This window comes from Vanellus vanellus, assembly GCF_965231255.1.
Source record: "Vanellus vanellus genome assembly, chromosome: Z".
Lineage (NCBI taxonomy): Eukaryota > Metazoa > Chordata > Aves > Charadriiformes > Charadriidae > Vanellus > Vanellus vanellus.
The window spans coordinates 37,462,188-37,472,367 of record NC_138908.1 but is presented as its reverse complement, the minus strand read 5'-3'; the positions used below and the strand labels follow the sequence as shown (position 1 = coordinate 37,472,367).

Here is a 10,180-nt window from a genome sequence, read left to right as displayed (position 1 = left end):
TAACATTCATACTGTGCACTCACTGAAAAGTCTGATATTTGTTATTACCATTGTATTAGTCACGTCTGTTTCTGGAGACTTGGTTTCAGTCTGCTGCATTTCTTCATGGCTAAGACTTCTGGGCAGTGGTAAGAACATGCTGAAGCATGGTCCTTGTGGCAAGTTTGGTAGTCAGCACCTCCACAGCTTGAATCTTCCAGGTCATTGCGCTGCACCAATCTCTGAGATCGGGTCATTCCCTTCGTCTGTTTGATCTATCTGTGGCTACTGTTTCCCTTTCCTCTGAATAGCATTTGCTTAATGGCGGTTTCCCAAATGCGTCATCTAGCAGGTTTCTGGCAGCAGCATTCCAATTTACACTTATGTCACTGTAAGATAATTAGAGACCTAAGTCTCTAGCTGTCCTCCTCATTACCACAAACATGTTTTGCCTTTCAAACATACCCTGCTGAGAACCTGAAACTGTGGCAGTCTGATGTTACATCTGTTTTTGCTGGCATATGCTGGTTCACTTAATCCCAGAGCACAGTAATTTTAAATTCAACAGCGGCAAGAATTTAGCAGAGGGATTTGCTAGAGCGGTAGTATGTGGTGGAGCCATCTTCAATAAATACCCAAAGGACTTTGGTAAACAGGGCATTTCAAATGTTGGGTTTGGAGCTGGGCAAGTGCTTGAGATTATGTCTGCTCCACAGTCCTAAAACCTCGACTTTGCCTGTTCAGGATCTTGTCCCCCCCCTCACTAATCTAGAAACATCATTTTTGTCACTTCATTTTTCTTATTGTTGTGTGGCTGTGCTATGTAACATTTGGCACACTTCAGCAATGAGACTTTGACATTTGATTGTATGTAATTATAAAATCGGAAGCTTTTAGAATGGGCAAAAAAAAATATGCTGCATCTCTGATTCAGAGTGCTGAGAAAAAGCATTATGAAAACAATCTGGTCATATGCAGAACTCTTCACATTAGCCATAAACATGTTTTATGTTCTCAATACTTCTCAACAGATGCCATGTGGCCTGTTAATTCATTAAGGACTACTAGTTGTAAAGCTGTAGAAACAAATTTCAGTTTAGGAAGACATAGTCAGATCATAGGCATTGATCCTCTTAGAAGTTGGATAGAGCACTAGAAGGGTCTGTTATCCACTCCACTATGGCTATTTTAAAAGTGCTTCAGATGGGCTGAACTTAGCCGTGAACTTCTAAATTTTAGCAAGTACGATTTAGGTACACAATGCTAAACTTAGCAACAAACATTAACTGAAACACTCGAGTTTTAAAGTCTTGGATCAAAAAAAGGTCAGCCAAAGTGTTTCTGGTTCTCTGTTTTTTCTTTTCCACGAAGATTCTCAACAGGTAAAAAAGAAAAAAACCCAACATCCTATATGGAAATGTGTTTGTTTGCCACAGAGTTCAGGGTCATGGGTGCTAGTTCGCTGTATTATTCTTCTCACAGGATGCTTCCTTTTCATTGCCCCTATGTAAAAGGAAAAAGGGAGCCAGCAGCTGACAAACTCTTGGCAGTGATGAAAGGCCATTCTTTACCGCTCTTCTATTGAGTCAAAAATGAAAAATCTTGGCTTTTTGCATAGAAATAAATAAACAAAATAAAACTAACAGTGCTAATCAATTAAAAATATTTCTTTTAACTCCAGACCATATTTCTTCTTAGTAACACATAAAAAAAAAAGGGAAAGTTTTTCATCAGAATTATTTCTAACCAAAATGAAATTTAGGACTATTTTGGTAAATTTATTTCTGTGGCTTTGACCTTTTGTCTTCCTGCTGAGTGGATTTAGTTTTGTTTTGACTTTTTTCTCTGTGACAGGTTACTTATTATTTTTAGGTTTTGATGTGGCCATGTCCCAAAGATGGTGTGTTAGTTCATGGGATGGTTTTTACTGCAAGTCCTTGGCATGATGATGAAATAAGAAGATTCCTTGCCTAAGCAAATCCATGGTTGCCTGTGATCTATTTTGAACTGCAGAGGAACAATGAAGCTGGTCAGCAACTGTAGCATTCAGCACTCTGTAACTGCGGTCAGAGCATGTACACTGTCAAAGATAAGTAAGCGTTTGTTTGAAATTCCCTTTTTCTGTTCAAAACCATCAGTTATTTGAGTTGGATCAAATCTAAACCTTTGTTAGGATGTTGAATGAAACCTATGAAAACTATGCTACAAGTATTTCCAAAGAAAATTTCTTTATTTGCCAGAAATACACAAAATATATGTCTCTCTCATAACAACCTGGCTGTTTCCCTGCTGTTACATTTCTGGCCATTGTGATAGAAGTTACTGCTGTGCATTATTTGAAGGAGACCAAGATGCTGAGGGTGTCCAGTTTGGATCAGACGACTACGCATTAGGCTTTTCAGAAGCAGTGGGAAGGATACAGATAGTTTTGTTTAAAGATCTGTGTTTCCTGACATCATTTATTCTAAGCAAATAACCCTGGAGAATGGACCGGGGCTGTATGCTTTTCCTGTAATACTGGTTCTAGTGAAACTCAAATGTATAAAAACAAGGACTCACACAATTAAGACATAGTAAACCTTATCAGTGCTGCTTTCGAGTTGGTGGTACCTAACAATAATTATTTGTAAGTATACTAATTGCATTCATTTGTAGCGTAGATACATCAAAAATTGAAGGAATTAATTGCAACAGCTTAACAGAACTAATGGGATAAAAAGTGATCCCTGAGGGTGTGTATCTTTTCAGCTACCAAGTATGTGATAAAAGGCAAAAGTATATGTGACACCCTGCCCCCTCCATTAAAGACCTCTACGTTAAGCTCCTAAAAGCTAAGAATGTCACAAATATGATCGTAACACTTACTTTGATTAGAACTTAGTGGACGTCTCACTGTACCATGCTGTGGATACATTCACTTTTTGGATGTTGTATAACCATGCAAATTATTTCAATAAAAATAATTTTCTGTAACAGTAAATGTATACTCCTAAAGCAACGCTAACATATACCTATTCTTGATCTGAAACTTAGATCCCACTTTCTCTGATAAATGGATTTAAAAAAACCAAGAAGATACAATGCTTGCATGAGATAAGCATGCATCCTGAAAAGGCTAATCTATTAAAGTTCTCTTTCCTGCAATAATATCTCTTTGTAGAGTTTACCATCAGAATGACTGCATTTTTTTCCTAGTATTTTATCCTTTTTCTACATTCTAATTGTATTTGCATTTGGTTTTGTTCAAACACTTGTCTTGCCATTTTTTTCCTTTAGTCAGCAAGTCTACTGAGCCTATGTTAAAACTACAGACATTCACTTCTTACAGCAAAGTAAAATCTACAGCAGCAAGGCACTGATAGCCTGCATAAAAACTCAGAGGTTTCTTTTCACAAAAGAAACTGGCTATATGTTGAAACAGTAGAAAACTTTTTTCCAATATAATAACTGTGACATGATCAAGATCTTCCCAATACTAAAATAACTGTGTAATGATGGATGATCATTAGGACTTTGGTTGGTAATAGTGGTCATGATTGTCTCCATAAATAATTTTTTTTTACTGATACTGAGTCAGCTAATGATCCTGACATATGAAAGTTGTGTTTTCAAGTGAGTGAGTCAAGTAGATTCAATTATATGCTAGACATTAACAAGCAGTGAGAAAATATGTCAATGACACATTTGGGAAGCTTAACTGTTATTGGAGGTTTAGATTAGGCGTCTCTTGAAAGCAATTGAGACACAGCTACCCTTGCTCCCATACTTGGGACAGGAGAAAGATCGTGTGAATGATTTGGATGGTTCAACCTACTCAATAAGGAGTTGGCGTTAGAGATGTGAAGATCATCTTAAATGGTGACAGAAAACAGCTGTGGTATCAAATGTAAACACAAGAAAAGCATCTACTCCTGTCTGTAAAAAGCCTGTATAAGTAGGCCCTTATTAGCCTCCATTTTATTCAACAAAAAAGAAAGGGAACCAGCTTTCTAAGCACACGCTTTCTTACTAAATTGAAGTTTGGAGTTTCATATGCATTTTGTACTTTCTCTCTTAGTCTGAATGTCATCAAGAGAAAAAAGACTAAAACCCCCTTGTTTTGCCTATCATTCCAAACTGGATATATAAATCTGGGAAGAGGAAGGCTTCCAGACAAATGATTACTGTTCAGCCCAACCTCTTAACCCAGACTAATCTCACCAAGTGTTCTAAAGAGTTTCAAGTTTTCTTCCAAATCCTGCCAATAGGAGCCTCAGAAAATGAAAGGGATTTAAATTGGTTTCATCTCTGTTTATTTCTGTGCAGATTTCACAGTATTTGACACTCTTACTGTCTAAAATCCAAGATTAAACCTGTTCTTCATTAATTTTCTGATTTATACCATCTTTTTATGCTGGGCACATCATAATTTAGAATAAGGAGATGGTTTTAGCTCATGATTCTCTAGTTCTTTATTATAGTCACCACTAAAAAGTTAATGTTGAATGAAAGAACTACGCAGCTTTACTATAGTATATTGATATTCACTGATGGAAGTTATACAGCCATACATCATATGGTGGTAGATAAAACAGATAGAAAAGCCAATGAAGAAAGGTGCCATGTCAGACCTTGTTCTTATGGAGAGCTTATGGGTCAGGATCAAAGGGAGGGCAGGGATAGGTGATATTACAGTAGGGGTCTGCTACAGGCCACCTGACCAGGAAGACAGAGCAGATGAGGCCCTCTACGGACAGACAGGCACAGCCTCACATTCACAAGCCCTGGTTCTCAGAGAGGGGGAGTTCAACCACACAGATATCTGTTGGAGGGAAAACACAGCAGGGCATAAGCAATCCAGAAGGTTCCTGGAATTTGTTGATGATAACTTCCTTCTCTGAGTGATAGAGAAGCTAATGAGGAGGGGTGCCACACTGGACTGTGTTCTCAGCAACAAGGAGGGGCAGGCAGGGAATATGAAGCTCAAGGGCAGCCTTGGCTGCAGGGACCATGAAATCAAGATCCTCAGGGCAACGAGGAGGGCTCACAGCAAGCTCACTGCCCTGGACTTCAGGCAAGCAGATGTTAGCCTCTTCAGGGATCTGCTTGGCAGAGTACCATGGGATAAAGTCCTGGAGGTAGCAGGGGCCCAAGAAATCTGGTTAGTATTCAAGGATCACCTTCTCCAAGCTCAGGAATGATGTATGCCAAGTAAGAGGAAGCCAAGCAAAAAACGCCAGGAGGCCTGCATGGATGAACAAGGAGGTCCTCGACAAATTCAAACAGAAAAAGGAAACCTATAGAGGGTGGAAGCAAGGACAGGTAGCCTGGGAGGAACAGAGAGAAATTGTCCGAGCAGCCATGGATCAGGTGAGGAAAGGGGCAACAAGAAAACCTCCTACATGTATGTCAGTCATAAAAGGAAGATGAGGGAAAATGTGGGCCTTCTCTGGAAGGACACAGGAGACCTGCTTACCCAGGATATGGAGAAGGCTGAGGTCCTCAGCGACTTCCTTGCCTCAGTCTTCACTGGCAACTTTTCTAAACATACCACCCAACTCGCACAAGGCAAAGGCAGGGACTGGGAGAATGAGGTATCACCCACTGTAGAAGACCAGGTTTGACACCATCTAAGGAACCTGAAGGCATACACATCCATGGGTCCTAATGACATGCATTCGTGGGTCCTGAGGGAACAGGCAGATGAAGTTGCTAAGACACTATGCATAATATCTGAGAAGTTGTTGCAGTCCAGGGAAGTTCCCGCTGAATGAAATAGGAGAAACATAACCCCCATTTTGAAAAAGGGAAAAAAGGAAGACCCGGGCAACTACAGGCCAGTCGATCTCACTTCTGTGCCCGGCAAGATCATGGTTCCTCCTGGGAACTATACTAGGGCACGTGGAAAATAAGGAGGTGATCAGGGACAGTCAACATGTCTTCATAAAGGGCAAATCACACCCGACAAATTTGGTGGTCTTCTACAACAGGGTTACAGCATTGCTGGATAAGGGAAGAGCAACTGTCATCATCTACCTGGACTTGTGCAAAGCATTTGACAGTGTCCCACACGACATCCTTGTCTCTAAATTGGAGTGACATGCATTTGACGGATGGATGACTTGGATAAGGAATTGGCTGATTGGCCGCACTCAAAGAGTTGCAGTCAACGGCTCAATGTCCAAGTGGAGATGAGTGGTGTTCTTCAGGGCTCAGTACTGTGACCGGAGCTGTTTAACATCTTTGTTGGTGACATGGACAGGGGAATTGAGTGCACCCCCTGCAAGTTTGCTGACAACATACAGCTGTGTGGAGCAGTCAACACAAAGAGATGTCATCCAGAGGGACCTGGACAGGCTTGAGGTGTGGGGCCATGCCAACCTCATGAAGTTCAATGAGGCAAAGTGCTGTGTCCTGCATCTGGGTCAGGGCAATCCAAAGCACAAATACAGGCTGTGCAGAGAATGGATTGAGAGCAGCCTTGAGGAGAAGGACTTGGGGGTGTTGGTGTATGAGAAGATCAACATGACCCAGCAATGTGTGCTCACAGCCCTTTGTATGTATAGTTACCTTTTTCCTGTGCCATTTTATACTATGTCACTCAACAAATTTTGTTGTAACAATGTTATTACTTTCCCAAGGGCAATGAAAACTGGATGTGAAAAGGATGTGCCTTACTTTTTAATTTAAAAAAGTAAGCACCAAGCTGTTTCCATGCAGTGTAAGGATTTGTAAACTACATACTACTAACACAATTTGAGTTTTAGGACATTTCTAGAAGAGGCAAGCCTGTCCTGGCCATCTAACAGTATAAGGTTGTAATCTACAAATTGAATTATTATTTGCACTGGCTTTTATAAAATAAAAATGTTATTAAAATTAATTTTATGCTGTTTTTCACACGTAGTTTCCATCTTTCTTCTGATCCTAAGATGTATGCATCCAGTTAGAAATACTCTTACACAACAACTCTGTGTTTCATGTAAGGAAATGTGCTATGTATCAGGATGTTAAGTTCTTTTGACTATATGCTTTAACATTAGCTTTTATCTTTTTACCCTGTCACTGGAGCTGACTTTCAAAAATTGAGATTTTCAAGCAAAAATATTAGTGATCCTTGAAAAAGTGTTCTGAAGTTCATTTAGCACCCTGCATCACAAACTGCATGAGTTGTTGAATATTTAGAATTTTTATATATTGGCTCTCCCCCCGACTAAAGCAATACATTGCAATAAGCATTTCAGCAAGAGAAAGAAGCAGAGCTCATGGGAGTTTTCTCCTGCAGGCTCAGAAAGAGCTAATTAGAGCACTAATGCTCCGAAGAAGGAAAACAGATCTCTCTGAAATATGGATTGAATTTGCAGTAGAGGCTTTTACTATAAGCCGTTGTTAACCCTATGTGGTGCAAACAGAACTGAAGTAAAGCACAAAAGCTAAGTGAAATTCGAAATAGATCACTATAGTCAGGACCTCCTGAATTTTAGGTGCTTTCTCAAACATCAGTCCAAACAGTGTGATAAATCCATTGGTGCAATAATCTAATCTTACAGCTACAGCGGCAACATTCATTACAGTGGAGTCTCTCCTTAAAGGGAGCCATTACCACCTAATGAAGACTAATAGTGAAAAAAACCAAGCACCTTATCCTAAAAGAAATAGTTGCATATTCCTTCAGTTTGTAGAACTACAAGCTTCAACATCACCTTTTAGATGGAAATACTTTCAGCTGAGTAATAGCGCTATGATTTCCTTCTTTCTCTCCAGCAGTGTTGGTTGCAAGGATCCCATCATGCAGATATGGGAAATGTTAATTTTGGTACTCTAATATTGCAAGAACAGGAAGTTGAAAGTCTGGCAGAGAAGTTAATAGGTTGTTGTTTTCTTTTACTGAACATTCAAAGAGGTGCTTAGTTTGCCCAAAGAGGAAAGGTGTCTACATCAGAGATGTCCTTTTGTAGGTCTGCAGTGATCAGTAAACAAAAAAAAATCACAGCAACAGAGGTGTCATTCCCACATGCAGTAGTGGGTGGCAAGAAGCTGCTATTGAGAATAGTGGTTTTTTTCACCCTTATGTTCCAGAAAAGTGACATAATTAGATTATTTTTTATTAATACACAGACATTATATTAGAGTACTTATGGACAGCAAATTGATCATAAACATTGCTACATTAAAATTTAGCAAAATAAAATTAGTCTTTTACACTTCTTTTAAGAAAGCCATTCTGACCAAGTTGGAAAGGGGACTGTACTAATAGAATCTTCAAAAAATACTACTTCAGTGGTGTAGACTAAATACAAAACCTGACCCCGATGAAATCAGTGGCGAATTTCCCACAAATTATGCAGAGCCAAGAGTTTTCCTCTAATTATACAGCATTGGTCAGTATTAGGCTGGCACCCATGTCCCAAGAGATAAGAGATATTTAAAATTAACTTTCAAGATGACAGCAACAATAAAAAGTGGGAGAGTTAAGAAGGTACCATTAATGATATTATATGATTGTCAGTGTGGAGAAGGAATATTTTTTCCAACCTCAACACCAGTATTTCCTAATTAAAAACAAAACAAAACAAAAAAGACGTAATATTCTGGGGAAAATACATTCTGTTAACATTTTTACTGAAAAAAACATTCAAGTCACTTCACTAGTAAGGAGCTAACATGATGATAGTTTATTTTTATAAATACAATGTACAGCATCATTACACTGTGGAGATATATCTGTGAAATATGAGAAGTGAATGCCACAACCACACTAAACAAAAATGATAAACCACAAATATACTGAAAAAAAACCAAAAATGCTGTAAAGCTTATGGTCATCAATGACCATTTAAACATTTAATAGTATCTAAAAGTTCACAAATTCATAGTGACACATTGATACTAGTGTAAATTTGTAATAAATTCCTTGTAGATTTGAATTCTTATCTATCATTAGTCACAGACAATGACACAATTACACATCACACTAGTCTATGAAATAAGTAACAGAGTTCAGTATCTTTACTATTCAGTAACTACAATCACTAACATCAGGAATAATTACTTCCTGAAATTATTTTCATCCCCTTTTGTGTATGTTAGCACATATAAGAACAATTCTCTATCTGAGTTCAATTTTCTAGCAAAATTACTGGCAATATTCACTCTTATATTATTGTGCTCATCTTTGAAATGGCTATGCAAAATCCTTTGAAACTGCTTCTATAAAATTTGGAGCAGACATGAATATTGTAAATGTGCAAATGATGGCAAAAAGTGTAAATGCAACCAGGCATAATCTGTCTATGACAGCAGCTGCAAACTTCCACTCACTGCAGATCTCTTCACCCTCATCTTGTTTCCTGAAGCGCATTGCTATGAACTGAACTTCCTCCAGGATCTTCACAATCACAGGAATAGTATCCATTAAAGCTTTCTTTGGAAGAAGCTCAGTATCTTCTGGTAAGGGGCAAGTAATCTTTCCACTCTTGCTACCCAGATCATTCTTCTGGGGGCAGCATTGATTATCCATTGTGTGGTAGCTATAGATCATGTTGCCGTTGCTGGACTGGTGCCCAGGTAGGACGTTCATCTCCATGCTGTTTACTCTCAGATGGTGCTTGGGATAGCTATATTTGCAAGAGAGGGGCTTTAGATTTTCTCCGGGTTTTTTCATTCTTAAAAACCAAGCACACCAATTCAGTAGGATGATACGGACCTGAAAAGGAGTGATGATAATAGAAATAAAGAGAACTTTTCTGCATTTTTGAAACATTTAATTACTATTACAGTTAGTGTGTATGGTCCTTTAGAAAGACTGACTGCTTTCAGTGTTCTCTAGCTATCTGCCTTCAAATGTTATTTTTGGTGTCTGGCTTCTTCCTAAGAATGACCTTTCTTTTTTCTTATGTCTTGAACATATAGGTGTTCAGAGCCTACTTACCTTATAAAGCAAAAGAGATGTAAAATCTTACTTTACAAAATGTTTTTTGAAGTCTTGTTTTCACAAACAATCCCAGATCTCTGTAAATTAGTAGAGGGCATAAAATTGGCTGCATGGTTTTTAACCATTTCTCAGACAGTATGGAAAGATATACACTGAAATATTTTGGGGGACATTGTTTTGATTCTGCTGAAAAAAACCTATACAACAGACTAACAGCTGGTTTTAGCACATTCTGTAACCTCAACTCTATTGTTTAAGTCTCAATTAACAGTCCCAGCTGTTGGCTGG

The 10,180-nt window shown here is 38.6% G+C and overlaps 1 protein-coding gene across 1 annotated transcript in view; it reads right to left on the bottom strand.

Annotated features, from left to right (window-relative positions):
• Positions 1-9,142: 9,142 nt before the first annotated feature.
• LOC309683451 (neuronal acetylcholine receptor subunit alpha-7-like) overlaps positions 9,143-10,180 on the bottom strand; it is a gene marked incomplete at both ends in the record, with an annotated part of 67,359 nt that continues 66,321 nt past the window's right edge. The window contains one exon of the mRNA XM_082497738.1: positions 9,143-9,664. Within this exon, the coding sequence (XP_082353864.1) occupies positions 9,143-9,664 (522 nt within the window). The remainder of the gene's footprint in view (positions 9,665-10,180) is intronic.